The 21,469-nt window shown below is 52.4% G+C and overlaps 1 protein-coding gene across 2 annotated transcripts in view; it reads right to left on the reverse strand.

The window, feature by feature from the left end:
- Positions 1 to 1,629: 1,629 nt before the first annotated feature.
- The window catches only part of PTPN1 (protein tyrosine phosphatase non-receptor type 1), a 68,334-nt gene continuing 48,494 nt past the window's right edge, over positions 1,630 to 21,469 (reverse strand). For both annotated transcript variants that reach the window (XM_015078387.3, XM_027046643.2), the window contains exons 4-10: positions 16,457 to 16,555; positions 10,866 to 11,003; positions 7,490 to 7,699; positions 6,914 to 7,075; positions 6,319 to 6,542; positions 3,843 to 4,014; positions 1,630 to 2,577 (exon numbers count right to left, since the gene is read on the reverse strand). In XM_015078387.3, coding sequence (XP_014933873.1) covers positions 2,554 to 2,577; positions 3,843 to 4,014; positions 6,319 to 6,542; positions 6,914 to 7,075; positions 7,490 to 7,699; positions 10,866 to 11,003; positions 16,457 to 16,555 — 1,029 coding nt within the window. In that variant the 3' untranslated portion in view covers positions 1,630 to 2,553. The remainder of the gene's footprint in view (positions 2,578 to 3,842; positions 4,015 to 6,318; positions 6,543 to 6,913; positions 7,076 to 7,489; positions 7,700 to 10,865; positions 11,004 to 16,456; positions 16,556 to 21,469) is intronic.

Raw genomic sequence — 21,469 nt, forward strand, 5'->3', positions numbered from 1 at the left:
ACTTCGCAACAGAAAGTCAACAGACCACTTTCGAGGAGATTTAAAGGCAGACCACATACATGAGTTTTCCATCCCGTTGCCTCTGCGTCACCCGTCCGTCACGCGTGGCTCACCAGAGGCACTGGAAGCGGTAACCGCTGGGTCTCCCAGGCAGCCGGACAGGGGACGCGTTCTTGAGCAGGTCCTGTGCACGTCTGCCATGGTAGCCAGGGGCCTGCACATTCAAAAGGTGGGTGGTGTCGCTGTCGAAGCAGCCGGGCGGAGGCCCGAAGTGCCAAATAAACTCGCCAGGAAGGGAACGTTCCCCCAGCCCAATGGCGCGCACAACCCCGGGAGGCCACAGTGACCCTTGGCCACCCGACCCACAGCACCTGCTTCCCGCGGGCGGCAGCAGAAAAGAAACAGGAGGTACCCGTCCTGCTTCGGGCCCCTTAAACAAAGGCATGGGAGGCACCCCAAATCCGTGTTCTTTAGAAAAAAAAATTTATTGTTGCAACTAAAACGCAAACCCATCATTTATATGGCAAGTTGGAAAACTGTACAGTCTGATAGTTCTGTGAGGTCACAGGACCCTGAGATGCACCCCCTCCCTCCCCCCATCATGCAGCCGTGTATACACACACCTGAAAAGGTATTTTACCAGAACGCCTCGCTGTTTTCGTTTGTTTTTATTTTCGTACAAATGGTTTATTCCACGGCCATTGTAAAAAATAATGACCTGATGCGTAAATATTGACTTAAGGCATATAGCAGAGCAGCTCGCTACTTCTCTAACATACGTGTAACAAGATGGAGAGCCATCTGGTTTCCAAGGACAGGAGCTTAAACCAGTTCATCCACTTTGAAATGCTACTATATACACACCCAAACTACTGCACACATATACAGGACTTTAAAAACAAACACACAAGCCCAACTCAAAAATGCCGACAGCCTGGCATCTCAGCCTCACCCGCACCTCTCCAAGGCTCTGCACAGTGATGCCGCAAACGTTGCCACCACAGAATTTCTCTGCACGGGCTTCTAACACGTGAAAGGCAACACGTGAAAATGCTGGCGAATGAGCAGCTCGTGAGCTACAGCTGCCTTGTTTTTTGTTTGTTTTTTTGTTTTGTTTTGTTTTTCTTCTTCTTCTTGTTTAAAAAAGCCACTTAACGTGGAGGTCTTAAGTTCCCTTGCAGAAGAGTCGTGAGCACCATCAGTCCCCAGGGTTCAAGGGCGGGGGCAGACGTGGCTCTCAGCAAGGCCCCTGGACCGGGATGGCGGCAGGCGGACTCCGAGGGCCCGACACCCGGGTTGCTTCAGGAAGTGCGGTTTCCAGCAGTTGCCTTGGTTCCGAATCATGGTCTGCTCGAGAAGAGCGTCAACTTCTGACAGTGGAGGCTGATCCCCAAGGTGTCGGGGGTGGGGGGGGGTGGGGGGAACGGGACCGTGCTTGCCTAAACGTCCAGAGCGTGAGGTGGGACTATGGCTTCCCATACCCCTGGAATGTCTGAGTTACAGCGGGACCCAGCTGGACAAGGACAGGCCGGGGCCTCACCAGGAAGTCACCAGAGTGCCATGCCAGGTATTAGGCAAATATCCGTTACTGGAAAACATCACCCCATTGCGGAATGGTGATTATTTCAGCAACAGCCTTAGGAACCACAGCCACGTAATGATCAGGTCATGCAAAGGTAGACTGGACTTGTACACGGGGCACATTAATAAGCAGAGAGCTAAGTATTTCAAGCACGTGGTACTGGATCAGGACACAAGACGACCATACATGCATATTCTAATACACACAGGGAAAGCAGTGATTGAGGACAAGGTTCTAGCAGATAACTGGGAGGGGGTAACTGGGACAAAGTAATCTCACACCACGTATCTTAAATATCCAAGTGTTCGTTATATATTATCCCATGTCCTATAAACATATGCCAAACCTCTTCTCACGTTACCCACAATGCCACGAAATACGACTGCTTACAACCGTCCTCCTTCCTAGTACTGGTCTGACGCAGCAGGCTCATGGCAAAATCTAACGTTCCCAGCACTACCTGAGGGTTCATTATTGTACTTTTTGATAAAGCCCTTGATGCAAGGCTGACATCAAAAGTTCTTAATACATTATTGGTTTAAGAAAATGCTAGTGCACTACGGACGCCTTTGGGGAAAAAAACAAACAATAAATACGGAGTGGAGTCTCCGCAGAGGTCCGCGGGAGGACAGCGTATGCCTGCCCACCCGGACGTGCCGGCCACGCCGAGAGCACGCACCGGGCAGGGCGAGCCTCGCGATCCGCACAGGCCACCAGCCCCGTACTCTCCTTCGTTCTCCTCAAAAAAAAGGGGTTGCGGATTTGGTGCTCGAAGGAAAGGGAGGGGGGACACCGTCAAAAGGGGTAAGACCAACAGCCCGGGGAGGGTGGTTTTAGTGCAGAACAAACGTCCGTCCAGGTCACGGCCGGCTACACTGTCCTCGGCCCTTACCTACCACGGCGTGCCTGCTAGGCGGGCGCGGGCTCTACGCACGGAGGCGGACAGTGGGGTGGAGGTGGAGTGGAGGAGATTATGTGCTGCTGCTGAACAGGAACTGGAATGAAACCAAACATTTTCAGATGAGCCCGGCCCCACCCCCATGGAGCAGCTGCAGAGCCCTGCACGACCCCGGCCGCCCCAGGCCGCCCCCCCGCCGCCACGCCACCGCCCCCAAGCTGGCCTCCAGGGAAGGGGGTTTCGATTTTCTTTTACAATGGCCCCCTTCCCAAAATCACCCCTAAGGGAAAAAATGGCTCGCACGTTGCTAAACCGTCCGATCTACTCAAAGACGGTCGCTGGGAAAGAGGATGTTTAAAAGGATTTAAGTGTCTAGGGAGGTGATTTCTAGGAGCAGTGTCTTGAGGCCAATCCTCCCTCCTCCCCTCACTTTATATTCCGAAGGAAGTGGAAATTGCTCCTTCTGGATCTCAAGGGCAGGGTGCGAAGCTGGTGGCCACCTTGCTGTGACCTCTGACCCTGAGGCAGGGGCCTTGAGAAACCCCGTCTATGGAGGTGGGGTGACGAGGGCGGGGCATGACCCAGATGGCTGGAATAAGAAGGGATCAACGGAGAAATGAACAATGGAAAACCGGCGGGGACACCCTGAGCAAAAGCAGAAGCTGGGTTTTGTTTTCCAGAGATGGCCTTTTGTTGTTTGTCTTCTTACAGGAAAGCTCGCGGGCACCGTCCAAGCTCAGTATGCACACAGTGGAGGAAGCGACTGAGCAAGATAGTGCCCTAAACCCTTAAACCCTCTTCTCCAAAGGAGTTTACATTCGGAAAAGTGTGGGAGACTTTCCCTGGAAATCAAATATAAACTGTGTATCTGGTTACACCACCTAAGGGTACAAGAAAGTTTTGTAAGTGCCTAGTCTCTTTTTTTTTCCAGAAATAACAAAAGCTGCTTTTTATAAAGGTTAAAAACAACAATGTGTTGTAATTCTATTTTTTTTCAAAAACAAATAATAACACAAAAAAAAAAAAAAAAGAGAGAGAGAGAGAGACAGAGAGACAGAGAGACAGAGAGAGAGAGAGAGAGAGAGACACGTATTTGGCATTTTCTCTACTTACTCCTGAATAGGTTAAGGCCCTGAGATTAGACTCATATATTCTTGGGACCACAGGGCTCCTTAAAACCCCAGTGCATCAATCCTCAATTCTCTCGTTAGCCCTTCACAGTTCCAGACTTTAAAAACCTTTGCTCTGTTTCTTCTGAGACTGGCTCAGATCCTTCCACAGCACTGAATGCTAACGCCGGGCTGTCGGCCAGTGCTTTCTGTACACGAGGTCTTGCCAGCACGTCCATCAGTGAAAACATACCCTGTAGCAGAGGTACGCGCCGGCCGTGAGGACCGTGGCCATGCACATGTTGACCAGGAAGGGCTTCCAGGGAGTCAGCGCCTGGTCCTGCTCCTCCTTGGGCGGTGATGGCTCCCCCTGGGCAGGACCTGCCCCCATGACCCGCCTTCTGACTTCAGTGTCTGGACTCGTGCTGAGGGAGGAGAGGGACGGAGACTGGTTACTCACTCTAGGGAAAACGATGCCGAGGACGCTATTGTGACAGTTGGAATTCTAAGAAAAAAGGAGCCATGTGTAAAGAAACCTTGGCGATGGGGACACCGACCTGAAGCCCACTTGGCACCCCCACAGCCACCCCCCCAGAGACCCAGGCGGTCTCCATCGCCAAGGTATGGTTCCAGAGACCAGTGGACTCCTTGGTGATGGGGGTGGGTAAGACTCCGAGGACAAATACAGCCACTGGTGCAAAGACAGGTGCTTATTTGTCCTGGGGTTTGCTTGGAGAACGTTCCGTTCTAGATCAGAGAAGGCAATGGTGTGGCCCACACTCTACCACCCTCTCCTCAGGAGCCTCTGTTGCTGCTGGCTGACGTGAGGACATCACACATGCCTCTGCCCCTCAGCCCGCCCTGTGCCAGGCTTGCGTCCCCAGCATCAACCCAATCCTGCCAGGAGCACTGGACCCTGGCTGCCCTTCTGGTGGCGAGCCAGAGACACCCTGCGGGGACGATGTGCACGGTGTTCTCGCTCCAGGGCTGTCTCAGAGAGGCCAGCAGAGGCCCCTCTTCTCCTCGCCACCTCCTCCAGGCCTCCCTCGAGAGGCCCTGACCACAAGACGTCCTGCTTCTCACAGGCCACTCCAGGGCCTTTCTACCCCAGCAGCATCTTGTGTGACTGGCAGGACCACCCTGAGGCACCCCCTTCCCAGGAGACAGGAGGAGGCAGTACAAAGCACCTGCTTTCTGGCACGCAGCCGCGAGCCCTGGCCGCGGGGCCCAGGTCTGTGTGCATGTGGGCCCCCACTGCTGTCCGGAGGCACGTGCATTCTTAGCATGGCTGCGCTTCTTCCTGGAGCTCTTTGGCTTCTATTTTCCCAGATCTGCACTTCCCTCCTTACCACCTTCACATACACAGTGTGAAAGCCACCGCTCTTCGAAGGCCAGTCTCAACCAGTACAGAACAGGTGACAAACTGGACACCAGTCACGTGTCAGCTCTCTCCTCTCTCACCCTCGACTCTCAGCAGGCCCTCAGATGCAGCACACTGGCCTGCCCTGAGAACGTCACCAGAGGCCCTTGGAAGCTAGGCACAGTCTCCCTGGGGGACCGTCACCAAGCTATCGCTCTGCACGTCACCTGGACCTGCTCTGGGAGGCTCCACTGCACAGACCTTCCTCAAGCCCTAGAACCAGATGTGATGTTGTTGTGACAGGGACCCAGCTGCAGGAGGCTCCTGGTGACTCGACTTCATAGGTCAGGACTGGGGCCTGGCAACCAGCATTTAGCAAGGTGCCCAGGTTAAGATTCTGATGATCAACGTAGCCAGAGGACCACTGGGGCACCCACCATGTACAACCTGCTTTCTTGAGTATAATTCCCGATCCTGTCCTGTAACAGTTCCAGAACATCCCAAGGTCAGAGAAAGCACAACTTATCAAATCCCTGGATATATAATTGGCTCAGCTCTGATTCTTCACCATTGCAAACGATGCCACAACGAACACCTCCACCTGTATATCTCTTGCACACCTGTCTGTGAACTGCCACGCACCAAATTTCTAGACGTGGACAGATGCTGGGGTACAGCATGCACTCATCCAAAAATCAGGAACCAAGGGCACTGCCTCCAGAGGCTCTGGCTCAGGCCTGCCTCCCTTCATTCTTCAAGCTTCCACGCCTCATGCGGGCAGCCTTCCTTGAGCACCCAGAGAAGGCTGAGCGTCTCGCTGCTAAGGCTGACCGCCGCAGCTTGCACTTCCGTCTCCTTACTGTCCCCAGGCTCCCAACCATAACCTACGGTCTCTGTCCCCACAAAGACCAGACCAGGGGGCCATGTTCTAGTGATCTCAGTACTTCACGTGTACCAATAGGTACTCAATAATCTTGGTTAAATGGCATTAAGTTAATCAAGAGCACACGAAAAGGTGAAACTTCCAGATGGACCATCTGGGGGCTGAAAGTATAACGGTCTAACCTGGATATCACGTTTCAGGACTGGCTGGAAGCCTGAGGGAGGGCAAGGTCATTTCCGAGCAGGACTGTCCTGCGAATCTCTGGTTCCAATGGGTACCACAAGGTGGTGCTAGAGCCCCACCGAACGGGGTCACTTCACCGGACCAACCTGTGGCTGGATGTCTCTGGGGCCTCATTCTTCAAAGACACAGAAGCTACGCTTGCCAAGAGGAGGCTGTGTCCACAGGGTTTCAATGGCAACATGCGTCTCTCGACTGGAAGGTCACATCCCCTCACCCCAATAAGCCAGGCCCCGCTCGCCTTACCTTTCCACGCTGCAAGGGACGTTTAAGGGGGTTCTGGTTTCTTCCTTGATGGGGCAGTCTTCTTTATCCTCCCCGGTTTCGTCCTTTACCCACTGGTGGTTTGGGAAGAATTCCTTGCACTTCCCATTGTGTGGCTCCAGGATTCGTTTGGGCGGCCGGGGAGGAGGGGGGACGTGTTCGGGTGGGGGCTCCAGGTCCTCGTGGGAGAGCTCCTTCCATTGCTCCTGGAGAAAGCGAGAGAAAGTTCCATTCGTATTCACACCGGGCTGATGTGTCAGGAAATCTGCTCCCCTTTAGGCGAGCAGAGGCGAGGGGCTTTCTCTGCTTCTTGGGGCTGCAGACACATATACTCGGAAGGTGAAATCTTTCGAAAATAAAGTCTACTCTCCCTATCAACGTTCTCTACGTCAACACGTCAAAGGCAGAAACCGGAACGTGGTGAACGTTTCCGCAGCTTTCTAGCTTTTTAAACACGAAGGACAGCTGTTTCTTCTGACATGTGCTAGTGTTTGAACTTTTACAGCTGACAGCCTCCTTCTTCAGAGACAAAAGTTCGAGATCAACACACCTGGATGAAAGCGGAAGCAATGCTTACCTGTACTGAAGAGTCTCCCATGATGAACTTGGCACCTTCGATCACAGCTAGGTAGGAGAAACGGAGCTGGTCTGCTGTCTGGATCAGTCCCATCCGAAATTTCCTCATTTCTAACAGAACTTTCTTGATATCAACAGAAGAAGGATCTTTCCTCTTGTCCATCTGAAAGCCAGAGAGGAGACACCCCGAGTCAGCTCCAACTCCCAAGTACAATGTGATTTTTCCATGTTCTGGAGGAGTGCTCTGGTTTCTACTCAGCAAAAAATCGCCGTGGGGAGGCGGAATTGGAGACAATGTGAGTAAATGCAGCAAAATGGGGACCACCAGAGCACAGGGGAAAGAATGAGAGAAGAGCATTCTTTGGATCTTCCGCGATTCTGCAATTCAACTGAAGAATATCCCTCTGAACAAAAGCTACTTAGGGTAGAGCTACTTTCACAGGAGGGCAAGTGTTAAAAATGGAAGATCGTTGCTAGTTCACTGCCGAGACCATGACAGAGAAGCCGTGGGCAGAGGCCACAAGAGATGTTCAAATGGGTTCCCTTCTCTTCCCAGGGTCTTCAGGGGCCTCCTCACCAGCAGGAGGCAGGTGTCAGCCAGACAGAAGGTCCCCGACCTGCCGATGCCCGCACTACAGTGCACCACGATAGGGCCATGCTCCGTGCTGAGTGACCCTGACTCGCGGACTTTAAAAAGGAAGTTCAGGAACGAAGCTGGCGATTCTGGGACGCCAAAGTCAGGCCACGTGGTATAGTGGAAATGTAGGATCTCTCGAGTTTCTTGAGACTGAAAGAAAAACAAAAACAAAAACAAAAAGACACCTCATGCCAATTCTGAGACAATCATCTGTACAGAAATCACTGCTTCCGAGTAAGCACGAAGAGTCGTCCCCACCAGGCCCCCATCTCACTCTAAGAGCAGCTTCACCTCTCAGATTTCCAGATCTCCTCCCGTCCACTCGCCGTCAAGGAATGCCAAGCACTGAGGTGCCCGACACTGGACACCTGCCTTGACGTCCCTTCCTTTAGCATGGAACATCCTCACCCACGTCTCTCCTCCAGTGCCCCCATCACCTCTGCTGTCTTCACGGTTACAAGTGATTTCTCTCTGCCCCACGAGGCACAATGATGCCGCGTCGCCGCCCACGGCAGTCCTGTCCTCAAGCCCTGTAAGGCTTCCCACGAAAGAGGGAAAACGTAACTCTGTGCGTGTGGCACCAGCTCTGGGTCATCCCGGGCTTCACGAGACTACTCGGGAGTCTCAGGGAATTGCCATTTTAGAGAAAAAAAGGAACCAGCTCAGTCTCCAAGGCTTGGTGGCTGCCACGTGGGGCTCGATGGCCCAGCTGAGGAGGAGGGTGTCGACCCCACCAGCCCCAACCGGCCCCACCGCGTTCTAGCGCCAGACGCATCAGCTCACTGAATTCTCACGTTAACCCTTTGGGGCGTGTATGCCCACTATTCCCCTCTTCTTGGTTAGGAGACTGAGGCTCAGAGGCTGACCCTCCATTAAGTGAGGAAGTAGGAGTTTCAGTTTGGACTCCAGAGCCCGTGTTCAGAGCCTGAGGCAGGAACTTTTGAAAGGAAGACCCTGGCCCTCGTCCCCAAGTGTTTCTCCCCTGGCCCGGTCTGCTCCCAGTGCAACAGCAAGAAGAATGGCCCTCTGGTGCCATTTTCAGCTCTGCTCCTCCTTCTGAACCTACGAAGAGTCCACCCCCAGGGTGGACACCTGGCCTCCGGCAGAAATGATCAAAACGTAGTTCTCAGTGGGAGGAGAGTACTCAAGATTTTGCTCGGCGAAGGGTACACCATTCACGGGAGCCAGTCTTACTATGGGGTAGGTACACCTGCCGGCCTCGCCAAAGCGGGCACAGGAAGAAGACATGCAGACAGGAACCACACCGCCTTGAGCATCTATCTCCCTGCCACACAGTGCCAAGGGCCACGTCAGTGCCTAGGTCACCTGGAGAGCAGCTGGTGGCAAAATGCTCTGGGCCAGAGGCCTGCTCACCAACAATGCCTCCCCTCACTTAACAAAATGTGCCCAAAGTGCCTACCATGTGCCAGCCACGTGGCAAAGACACTGTCCATGCCCTCCCAGAGCTTAGCTTCAGTTGTGACCACCTTCCTGGGGCTCAGTGGGATGAAAACGTATGAAAGAGCCTACAGAAAACCCCAGTGACTTCACATCAGCAACACATATACATATGTAACCCTGCACCAGCCCTGACACACAGGCATCCTTCTGCTGAACTGGAAGAATCTGCCGGTGACATGAAGATGATTAATAGAACCACACCAGGCAATGCCATTTTCTTCCTCCCTAGAAAACGGTCTCCTTGTGTGGCTGAAAACGAGAAATGCCCTTTCTGGTTTTTAGGGAAAGAAAAACACTTAAAAATAGATGTAAAGATGGGGGGGGGGGGGAGAAAATATACCAAAAGCAAGTTCTTTCTTTCAATCCTTAAAAAGGTACGGTTGTCTCCTGTTCATCCCCTCCCGCACACCTGCCCACCATTCTAGACCTGTGTCTCAACAGACACACGGCTGAGAAAAGAATTTTTCAAAACAAAGTCTGTTAGAGCGACCAGATCTTCTCAACATCGAAACCTCCACACTGCTGCACGTATTCTGCCAACACAGCACGGGCCGCTTCTGCTCGGTCGGAATTCCATTTCCCTCAACAAGCCGGAGATACCGTCTCAAGAGTTTACCAGAAGTCGCGCTTCATGCTGGGCTCGCAAAATTTAAAGAGCACGCAGAGGAAAGTCTACTGCATTATCCTCCAGGCACGTTCCAACACGCTGCCAACGTTATTCCTGAAAATCCTCCGTCAAACCCCTCCAAAAGTCACAGCCCTGGAACCCGCGTGTGTGGCTGCAGCAGGATCACGGCTGCAGAGCCGTCACACAGAGAAGAGACAGCACTCAGGAAGTGCCCCGCGGTGCTCGCGGAGGCCACACGACTTCAACCTCTCCTCTGCTTCGTGGTCACCCGCGCGGAGGTCTAGATCTTGTTTCAATTAGTAACGCAACAACAGGAGTCACGTGCACTGGAAAGCAGGAAGTTGCAAACTGGCACGTGAATGAAACTCGGGGGCAGACTCACCTCGGCGCAGCCCGGCAAGCCGCGATCCTGCCTTTCCTTCCATCTGTGGGCGCGCGCTGCTCCCGGGCCAAACCCGTTGCCTTGACCCCACGGTACCTGCTGCCCCAGTGCTGCTCTACCTCTTCCCCTTTGTTACCTTCTGAACCCTTACAAAACCCCCCTCTGAACGAAGGGGAAACTGAGACACGGGGAGACATGATGCCCCGCCACCCGAAGTCTGACAGTCTGACACGGCGGGGCCAGGAATCCACCCCACGCAGCTACGTTCCAGAAGGTGGTGGCTGGCCGCCATCGCCGTGGCCGTCCCGGGAGCTGCTGGGAGCTCCCGCCCGCGGCTCCAAGCACTGGTGGAGGGTCCCCACACGGCGAGCGCTCCTGCTGGGCTGTTTGGAATCCCCACGCGGGCCTTCTGCGGTACAGCTTCTCAGCCCCGCGCCCTGGCCTGTTTCAAGACCAGCTTCCAATGACAGCCAGCAGCTGGTGTCATAAATTCTTCCGCAACGAGTAAACCCAAGACCTCATCGACCGTGAACTCAGCCCCAGAAGGGCCCTTCTTCCCTCGCTTCGCGCTACAGAGACCGTGGACGACAAAAGAGGCAGCGGCTGCTACGTAACGTGCAGGCCACCATTTCAGTCCCTCTGCGGTTGCAAAGACAGGAACAGAGAAGTTTTAGATGAGAAACCCCCCTTTCCCTAAAAACCGTGATGAACTGGTGTTCCAGTTTAGGGAGGGAGCTCTGTGGCGAGGGAGGGACCAGAAAAACCGGGGTTAGGTGGTATGACCCAGGTGAAAAGACATCTCAGCCAGTGCCCATCTGAAGTACGGAACAGCACGCGATACTCACTGTAAGGTTTTCCAATTCTAGCTGCCGCACTGTGTAATACGACTTAATATCTTCAGAGATCAAGGTTAGTTTCAAATTTGTGTCTTCGAAGATCATTTCTTTTTCTTCTTTCTGGGGCCAGTACTGCGCACATTTTAACTAGAAGAGAAAAGAATGCATTACTGTGAGCCACGGACAGTTTTCCTATGAAGGGAGGTACAAAGTGCCTTCCATGCGCTTTAGGACAACCCAACGGGGAAACCGGGAGTTTTCTGACCTTGGAAGTTACCGTCAGCACAACCTGCCTCTTGGGGAGACGGGAAGGGGGTGAAGACCCAAACCAGGACTAGCTGGGCAGAGAGGGCTCGGACCTCCAAACGCAGCCGCTCCCTGGTTCTCCCCACCATGAGGCGCTCCAGGGGTCTGGTCCTTCCAGACCATCTATGAAGCGAAGTCAAACTGTACAAAAGTTTTAGTCTCTCACAGACTCTACTTGCACAGCCATCTGGAAGACTACCAAGAACTGGTCAGTGCCGTTGGCACAACGTAGACTCCTTACCCTGGGGAAAACAACCACGTCTAGAGGAGACAGTGGAACACGGTGAACAGGCTGGATGTTTAGAGAAGGCAGGAGACGGGCTCCTCCGGGGCTCGGGATCACCCACTGCTGTATGCCACCCTTTCATTCTGGTTTGGGTCGGTGCTGAAAAATCCTTTTGATTTTCTAGTTTAAGAATTTCGGGAATAATTTCAGGTCTTCATTTAAAGGTAGCTCATGAACTTTTTCTTCAAAGTAAGCAAACCCCCCAAATTTGGTTTTATTTAGAGTTCAAGAAAAAATTGTGACTCAAATTTAGTGGCATACCTTCAACTAGGTTTCCACGGCAGACTTTTCTGTTTGCTGGTGAACATTTTGGACCAAGATAGCTGATAGATGGGGGCTAAGCTGAAGGTCTATGAACCACAAGGTCAGACAAGGTGCCCAGACAGAGGGGACCCCAAAGACATGATTTCCGCCACATGAAGTACCAGTGGACGTAAACAGCTCTTTGGGAAATGGCACAAATCCAAGCGAGTTGCAACTGAACACGCACTGGCCCCCTCAGTACCTTCTCCGAGGCACAGGGTGCTGTGTCTGAAATGCCACAGGAGGTGGAAGGAACCCTGCAGGGCCAGCCTGCCCGTCAGGAGAGAGACTGTTCGTGCTAAGCAGTGACGAGGTGGTGTGGCAGGGGGAACCCTGCCGTGGGAATTCAGACGAGGGGAATAATGTTCCGGGCCAGCTGAGGTTACAGGAAAGAGATCAGGGAAAACTATACGGAAGAAGTGGCCTCTGACAGGGGCGCACATGGAGGGGTGACTGGGGTTTCGCAGGCAGTGACTGCCCAGAAGCCAGTGCCAGAAGAGCAACAGGGGGGCAGGGACAGACCACGGTGACTCTGGCAGAAGGCCCAGGAGCCCACGGCGTCCCCTGGGCAGCAAAGAGCCAGGATGCTCCTCAGCAGACCAGAGACAGAAGCACGAAGGCCCACCAGGCCTGCTCTGACGAAGCCGCACGCGGCCCAGCTGCAGCTGTTCTGCAACCACAGAAAAAGGAGAAACACCCCAACAGACACCAGATCGTGATGTCAGCGTAGCATCGACGTCACAGTTCCGAAACAGAAGGCCCACACGGCTTTCGAAAGAGCCCGGACAGGGCCTGTTTGAAAGACCCGGCCAGTTTCACCCAGATCACCTCCCTGACACCGAATGCCAAAGATGAACCCCCGGAACACGGCCAATCTGTCAGCCTCAAGGTAATTCTGCCCCTCGGGACGCAAAGCATCAGCGACGTGGCAAGGCCCCGTGCTCAGCCAAAGTGGGCAGGGCAGCCAGCACTGGCGACAGAAGAGGTTTAAAGGATGCATTTATTCCCACGCTTCCGACCATTAGGGCCATGCGGCTCCTGAAGACCCCAGAACCAAAGAGCCTGCCCTGGCGGGCGCAACACCACATGAGCTGGAGCACGCACCCGGGGCCACGAGCGAGCAGAGAAGCGGGAAGGCAGAATGGCCGGTCGCTACCAAAGAAGAGGCCAATGCTTTCGGGTCCCATGGGCAGGGAAGAACGAGTCTTTCAAATTTCACCTCCACACAGCAAACACTCACTTTCAAAACTGCATATGAAGCCTAAGAAACCTCCGCGATCAGGTACAAGCCCGAGATTCTGGACGCCTACTACTTCCAAAGAAAGTCCGCAAGAAGTGCGCAATCCTGGCACGCACGAAGTGTGCATCGAGCGGTATTTATTTTTAAGAGCTCTCAGGCATTCGCGGTAACATGCCATGCTCTGCTTGCTGTCATTTCCCGTAGGAATTTTTGTTTTAACACAGAAAATAAAACAAAACAAAAAACTGAACCTCGAGATCACTACTTCCTGCTAGCCTTTAAACTGACACACGCCAACCCGAGAAGGAGATTTATCTTACTCGAAAGCAGTCCTTCACCAGGATTCAAATCGTGCCACGTCCTGGGTCGGCACCAAACGTCACCGTGGCAGCACCAATATGCCGGTGGCTGTCGTGGCTGCCGTTACCACCTGGAAGCTGGATGGGAGACAGAGGCCCCGGCCTTCCAAAACAGCTAGGCATCTTTAGAAAAATCCATGAATGACACCTGGGGTGACCCTGTGACGGAGGAGTCGGCTTTCCCAAGGAGTGACAAGCCAGAGAGCTAACTAAGCAGACGGATGAAGCCTGAAGTTCCCGTGATACAAATCCAGAGCGTCTCGTGTGCAAAAGCACTGAAATCAAACAGCGCCTTTAGCTGCAGTTTCGGGAGAGAGATACAGGCGGTGCTTCTGGTTAAACAGCACCTTGCTTGTCCGCCCTGCCTAAACAGCCACCACCCCTGCCCTTCCCCACATACACACTCTTCACGCACATGTCTCTGCTCAATCTGGAAATCGAACCAAGACCTTCGGGTACCTGGATGAGCGTAGTCTAACACACATTTCCCACACTGCTGTTTTCCAGGAAGCACAAGGTCCCAAAAGGGTTAACGGCCAGCTCTGCCAGAAATAAGAGGGGCATGTCCTACACTACGCAGAGAAGGCAGGAAACCACAAAACAAATACGCATCACATGGACACGCTCTGCAAGATGGTTCGTACCGCGGGACGGCTGCACGGTTTATAATTAGATTGGCTAAGCTAGTAAGGCACTGCAACCTCTTACAATTTGCGCCAGTCAGCTCTAATGGGGACGCTAATATCAACGCTGGACTGGAACTGCTGACCCCAAGAAGCTTTAAGAACCTCAGACCATTCATTCACCGCTTTCCACGTCGGTGGGCATGACCCTGAGCGGGAAGGACAGTTACAAAGGAAGAGAGAGACTAACGTCACACGATCACAGTAAAGTACGAGAGAATCAACTAGCCAGGTTTCCTTTCTTTCTTCCAGTGGCCAAGGGGGAAGCTTGTCAGAGGATGGATGGTCCATTTACCGTCAGCCTTGGATGGCGGGCAACCAAGCACAGGCCCGGTGAGCAGCACGCAGTGCCAACGTCACGACAGCGCCCCTGCGGGACTGTGCCAGCGGCAAAGAGGTTTCACCCAAACCTTCAGTACCAAATAAAAAGGAAATGCTACCATATCCAATGATTTCTGGATAAACAACTCGATTTAAAATTCCCTACCCTTCAGGGCGCCTGGGTGGCTCAGTTGGTTAAGCGTCCGACTCTTGGTTTTGGCTCAGGTCGTGACCTCGCGGTTTGGGAGCTGGAGCCCTTCATCGGGCTCCGCGCTGTATGGAGCCTGCTTGGGATTCTTTCTTTCCCTCTCTCTCTGTCCCTCCTCCGCTCACACTCGTGCTCCCTCCCTCTCTCAAAAAACAAACAAACTCAAAAAAATTAATAAAAAAGAAAATTCCCAACCCTCAATACCATCCAGAACAGTGCTTTGCAACTGGGGGCGATTTTGCACAGATTTGGACAATGTCTGGAGACCTTCTGATTGCCACCAGTGGGGCGGGCAGGCCAGCAGCATCTCGTGGGTGGAGGCCAGGGCCGCTGCCCAGCAGCCTCCCGTGTCCTCCCGTGTCAGCGGTGCTGATGTTTAGAGACCCTGGACGCTACCGAGTGCTGAACGTGTGGCCAGGCCACCACGTTTCACGTTCCCTTGCGGAGAGTGTATACTGTGGGAACCTAACATTTGTCTCTTTATTCTAAATTGCTGACAAGAGTGGTGACGGGTGGGAGGTGGCTCCACATTTGTAACTTCACATTTTACTAATCAAGCCACTGAAGCAGAAAACATGAAAAACCACTTTCACTGAAAACAATTTTCTAAGAAGCAGGATTTCATTCTTTGAACGCTCAGGTAAGCTCTCCATCTGTTGTTATCGAGCAAATAAATACTTTAAGATTAAGAAAAGGGCGCAGAGGCAAAAAGCCTGATTTTCAACATGCGCTGTCGTGCCTTGCCATGGGCTGTAACTAAGAATGGCTCTTGGCGGGGGGGTGGGGGGGGGCGGGGGGGGGGCTCCGTGGTGGGTGCTTCCCTTTGTCTCACTGCTTAAGTCCCCTTCGATGTTACTTCTCTGCACTCGTATTGTTACCCTCTAGGGCCACGAGTGTGCTTTCTTTGGAGGGTCGGCTTCTCTGGAGCCTTCTGCTCTCCTGGCAAGCCGGGACCCGAGGCGGCCAGGACAGCTGTGAGCGCAGTGGCCCGGGTGAGCCCCAGAGCACAGGGCCGGCTCCTGGCAAAGCCTGGGCACACGCCGTTCTCTGCTCCTGGCCACTCATTCCCACTGGTGTCCTCATTCCTCCGCTCGCTTTCTCCCAGGGCCTCCACTGCCGAGGCTGGAGAGCCCCCGGCTGGGAGAGGAGGGAAGGAGCCAGGTAGCAGGGGTGTGGCGTCTATTCGCTACATTGACGCCACTGTGCCCCGCACACAACATCACCTCGCATGGGAGACGGGCCTCTCACGGGCAACCCACACGATGAGATGGGCGGGAGAGCATGAGCCGTGGCTGACTTGAGGGAAGCCACTGGAGATACCTGCAAGAGGGCTGGGGTGGGACAGTGACTCAGACTGGTCCAGAGAACTGAAACAACAGACGTGTGTTCTGGCTGGAGTCCGGGGACGGATGTGGGAAACCGGGGTCCCGGTTAACTGGTCCTGTGGCCACAATGGGCACATCCCAGGAGGCAGTGGGAGCCCCACAAGGGTTTTCAGCTGGGAAAAGGGGTGGCGTCACTTGGTCTCGGTGTAGGATACACTGAGGAGAACAAGTCGAAAGGCCAGGGCAGTGACTCAAGGGACAGATGCACGCAGGCTAGGGTGTTCCTGAACAAATATGAACACACTGTGGAGAGAGACTGACTGATGAGTAAGGGATAGGTCAAGGGCAATTGGGACCTTTTCCCCTCTTTTTAATTCATTTACTTTTCTGACTCGTTTACAATAAACCTGTATGCGTATATCACTTCTTTAAATTTTTCTACTAAAAAGGACACTACGTAAAAGAAATACAAAAGCAATTTCAAGAAATCGACTCAGACAAAAATGACAACCTCACGGACCGGTGCGCTTACGATGGTAACGTAAAGAGCAGGTAAATCCGTCACTTACCGAGCCTTTCTCCATCACTCTGTTGAGCATGACCACGCCCCTGCTTTTCTGCTCCCACACCATCTCCCAAAAGTGACCACACGTGTTAGGCAAAGGGCCCTGCAAATACACAATCCACAAAGTGTGTGTGATGTTACAGTGACTCACTCCACCGAGAGCTCACCACTGGCGGTCGGCCGACGACAGTGCCCTTAGGCACAAGGGCAGCTGAGGCTGGGACAGGTGCCACCCTCCCTGCCTAGTGGTGGTGAAAGGTTGTATCTGCCTCTCAGGGCTGGTTCAGGGCTGACCAGCAGAGGACAGAAAATGCGGATTCTGCTTTCCGGTTTGAGCTGGCTAGCAGAGGGGCTCCACTGAGGCCCCTCTTGACGGTGAGTGGAATATGGCCACAAAGCTAGTGGGTGCTGGGAAGAGGCAGTATGGGGAAGTGATCATCGGTGACACTTCTGGTGGCTTCAGTTCAGCTCCAATCACCGATCATCCGCGTGACCTGGGATGAGTCACTGCACATCTCTATGCCTCAGTTTCTCCACCCAGCTCACTCAACCAATCATAGTCCTTATTCACAGGGCTGTGAAGGGAATATTAACTGTATCCGTTCATGTAAAGGTTTTACCGTAGCACCTGGAACATGGTACACATCCAGTGGAATGTTAGCTATTATTACTATTACTAACGATGAGGGGCGCCTGGGTGGCTCAGTCAGTTGGGACTCTGTCTGTCCCTCCCTCTCTGACCCTCCCCCACTCGTGTTGTCTCTTTTCTCTTTTTTTTCCTTTTTAATGTTTATTTATTTTCGAGAGACAGAGAGACAGAGCACGAGTCGGGGAGGGGCAGAGAGAGAGGGAGACACAATCTGAAGCAGGCTCCGGGCTCTAAGCTGTCAGCACAGAGCCCGATGAAGGGCTCGAACTCATGAACCATGAGATCATGACCTGAGCTGAAGTCAGACACTAAACTGACTGAGCCACCCAGGTGCCCTTGTCTCTCTTTCAAAATAAATAAGCTTAAAAAAAATAAACAATGATGAACCTGGAGCACCTGGGTGGCTCAGTAGGTTAAGCACCCAACTCTTGATTTCGGCTCAGTTCATGATCTCACGGTTTGTGGATCGAACTCCACGTCAGGCTCTGCACTGACAGCATGGAGCCTGCTGGGGATTCTCTATCTCCTTCTCTCTCTGCCCCTCCCCTGCTCACACATGCATGCTCTCTCTCAAAATAAATAAGCTTAAAAAAAAAAATGATGCCTGACTATGGACCACCTTCATCCTTGGACCAAAGAACATAAAAGATGTAGTCACAAACGATCAGTTAGGTAGCCCAAGGGGTCCAGTGTGGGCACTGGGACGTGGCGGGGTACGGGCCAACTGGCAACAGGCATAGGGGTTTACTGGATACAAGAGTATGGACGCCTCCGGTCTGTCTCAACTGTTAGTACTTCCTGGAAAGGATATCACCTCTCACCTCCGTGACAGAACGCATCACCTCCTCCGGCCAGCACCACTTCTAGAATGGTTTCCAGTCTCACTTATTTTCATCCAAATTCTCCTGATGTTTTGCCTCCTTTCCCTTCAAGTCTCACCACACCTTTGTTGACCACATGGGCCCTCAGTGCCCACTCACTTTCCTGAACTCCTCTTCCTCCTGCTGCCTAAACCGGACACATCTGCGCTCCAGCCAGAGCCTCAGGCAACAGCCCCAGGCCTCACAGGGGCGGCTCCCACCAGGTCCCAGCCTGCCACCTTCCCCACTTCCCATCACCCTAGTTTAGGATGGGTCTCAGGGACTGAAAAATCATGTCAGTGGGGCACCTGGGTGGCTTGGTCTGTTGAGCGTCCGACTTCGGCTCAGGTCATGATCTCACGGCTCCTGAGTTTGAGCCCCACGTCGGACTCCGTGCTGACGGCTCAGGGCCTGGAGCCTGCTTCAGATTCTGTCTCTGTCTCTCTCTGCCCTCCCCTGCTCATGCTCTCTCTCCCTCTCTCTCTCAAATATAAATAAACGTTAAAAATTTTTTTAAATCACATAAAATCTGAAAGGAGACACAGCAACTTAGCCAACACTTCACTGTGAAGGTAACAGAGGCACCTTTGCCATCATTCTCTATAGTTCCACATCACTGGCTTAAAAAAAAAAAAGACTATAGACTTGCATTATTTGCATCATGAACACTGAAAATAAAAAATGGGCAGGGTTTTCTTGGTTTTGTAGTTTGGAAAATGTTTCACTCCTACTGTCTAGAGGTATAACTTTGGGGCCAGGTTACTTCAGTCCCTTTTATAAATCCCAGGGCAAAGGGTGACGTGCAGGCAGCTAGATATGTCCATGGTACCACCTGACAAAACAGAGAGACCTTCAGATGTGCCAAGTAATTGCTAGGGCACGGGGGTGGGGAAGGCAGTGGTGTAAAAGTTTCCAAGGTGATATCCTGGCGCTCCATTTGACTTTATACCCCTATCTATCTTTGCTTTGGACTGCCTAACCCCACACCAAAGTTGCACGGCTGAAATCAGGAAGTAAAAAACTTGACTTCTTCTAAAAAGAGAAGTTACCAAGAAGCTGCTTTTCCCTCAACCTCTTCCCGCCAGCTTGCCACCACCAGGATCTCCTTCCTTATCACTCTACCCCAACCACCCCAGGGGTGCTGGGAAGACTTTGACCTGAGGCCTTGTAAAGGCCCGCCCCCTGTGCATACACCAAGAACTTCCTGAGTGGGTCCCAGGACTGAACACAGCATGGCTGGTGTTCTGTACACTGGGAGGCACTCGGGGTGACTGTCCTCATGGACAGAGAGGAGGGGGACAGGACAAGACAGGACAGTAAAGCAGGGCCACGGTAGATTTGCCCTGACCCAGCTCCCTGCCCTAAAGCAGCCTCTGTTCATATGCTTTCTGGCTTCACCGTTATTTTAACCTCTAAATGTTAAACAGAAGTACGATGTTCAGAATCACCCTATACGCCAAAGCCATATAAAAGAACGATAAACTGGGGGCGCCTGGGTGGCGCAGTCGGTTAAGCGTCCGACTTCGGCCAGGTCACGATCTCACGGTCCGTGAGTTCGAGCCCCGCGTCAGGCTCTGGGCTGATGGCTCAGAGCCTGGAGCCTGTTTCCGATTCTGTGTCTCCCTCTCTCTCTGCCCCTCCCCCGTTCATGCTCTGTCTCTCTCTGTCCCAAAAATAAATAAACGTTGAAAAAAAAAATTTTAAAAGAACGATAAACTGGGACTCCTGGGTGGCTCAGTCGGTTAAGCGTCCTACTTCGGCTTATGATCTCGCAGTTCGTGGGTTTGAGCCCCGTGTCACTGTGCTGACAGCTCAGAGCCTGGAGCCTGCTTCTGATTCTGTGTGTGTGTGTCTCTCTCTCTGCCCCTCCCCTGCTCACACTCTGTCTCTCACTCTCAAAAATAAACAAGCACTGAAAAAAATTTTAATAAAATTTTTTTAATATTTATTTATTCTTGACAGTGCGAGACAGAGCATGAGCGGGGGAGGGGCAGAGACAGAGGGAGACACAGAACCCGAAGCAGGCTCCAGGCTCTGAGCTGTCAGCACAGAGCCCAACGTGGGGCTTGAACCCACAGACTGCGAGATCATGACCTAAGCCGAAGTTGGAATGCTCAACCGACTGAGCCACCCACCCAGGTGCCCCCCAAATTTTTTTTTAAAGAATGATAAACTGATATAGGACGAGAAAGCAAAAATTATGATTAAAAAACACAGAGAGAGGGGTGCCTGGGTGGCTCAGTTGGTTGAGCGTCCAACTTCGGCTCAAGGTCATGATCTCGGCAGTTCATGAGTTCGAGCCCCGCACGGGGCTCTGTGCTGACAGCTCAGAGGCTGGAGCCTGCTTTGGATTCTGTATCTCCTTCTCTCTGCCCCTTCCCTACTCATACTCTCTGTCTCTCAAAAATGAATAAACGTTAAAAAAAAAAAAAAACACTCCAGTAGTTTCCCCTTGCTGTTTGATTAAGACAGTAACATAGGGGCACCTGGATGGCTCAGTCAGTTGAGCATCCAACTTTGGCCCAGGTCCTGGTCTCACAGTTGGTGGGTTCGAGCCCTGTGTCAGGCTCTGTGCTGACAGCTCAGAGCCTAGAGCCTGCTTCAGATTCTGTGTCTCCCTCTCTCTCTGCCCCTCCCCTGCTCATGCTCTGTCTCTAAAAAAAAAAAAAATGGGGGCGCCTGGGTGGCTCAGTCGGTTAAGCGGCCGACTTCGGCTCAGGTCACGATCTCACACTCCGTGAGTTCGAGCCCCGCGTCGGGCTCTGTGCTGACCGCTCAGAGCCTGGAGCCTGTTTCAGATTCCGTGTCTCCCTCTCTCTCTGACCCTCCCCCGTTCATGCTCTGTCTCTCTCTGTCTCAAAAATAAATAAACGTTAAAAAAAAAAAAATTAAAAAAAAAAAGAATAAACATTAAAAAAAATTTAAAAAAAAAAAAGAGAGAGAAACACAGAGTGTTTAGAGCAACTTACAGGTAACAGACTAAGACTTGAGAAAATTAAGTAAAAAGAAATTTCTTTATCATCTTTCCTAGATACCCGTGGTCTTGGGGTCATATGCCAGTAAGTGTTTCACAAGAAGATCAAGTGTTAGATCATTTTTATGATTTGTTCCCATAAAAATGTCAAAAGCCAATGGGAATTTTGAACGGTTTTGCATACTTATCCACAGAATCTAAGGATGCTTTTTTTTCTGGGCCAAAGAATGAGGACCATGCTGAGAAATTCTGAGTAGCTACCTGGGCAGAGATTACTGGTCTACTGCTAACCCTCTTCAATTACGGAATCAACACAGGTACGGGCGCTTCTCTTGCCACGGCTCTGCTGCCTCTGTCAACAGACCACAGGCAGTTCTGGCATTTCATGCTGTTTTCTAGAAGCCCAGCAAGTGGCATACTTCCCAGAAAAGACGCGGGTGACAACCAACCTGAATCTCTGAAGGAAGATTCTTTTCCTTCCTCGTTGCTGTTTTGGATTGCGTAAAACCTGACCTTTGAGAGGATGCGGTGGAT

This window comes from Acinonyx jubatus, chromosome A3, assembly GCF_027475565.1.
Source record: "Acinonyx jubatus isolate Ajub_Pintada_27869175 chromosome A3, VMU_Ajub_asm_v1.0, whole genome shotgun sequence".
Classification (NCBI taxonomy): domain Eukaryota; kingdom Metazoa; phylum Chordata; class Mammalia; order Carnivora; family Felidae; genus Acinonyx; species Acinonyx jubatus.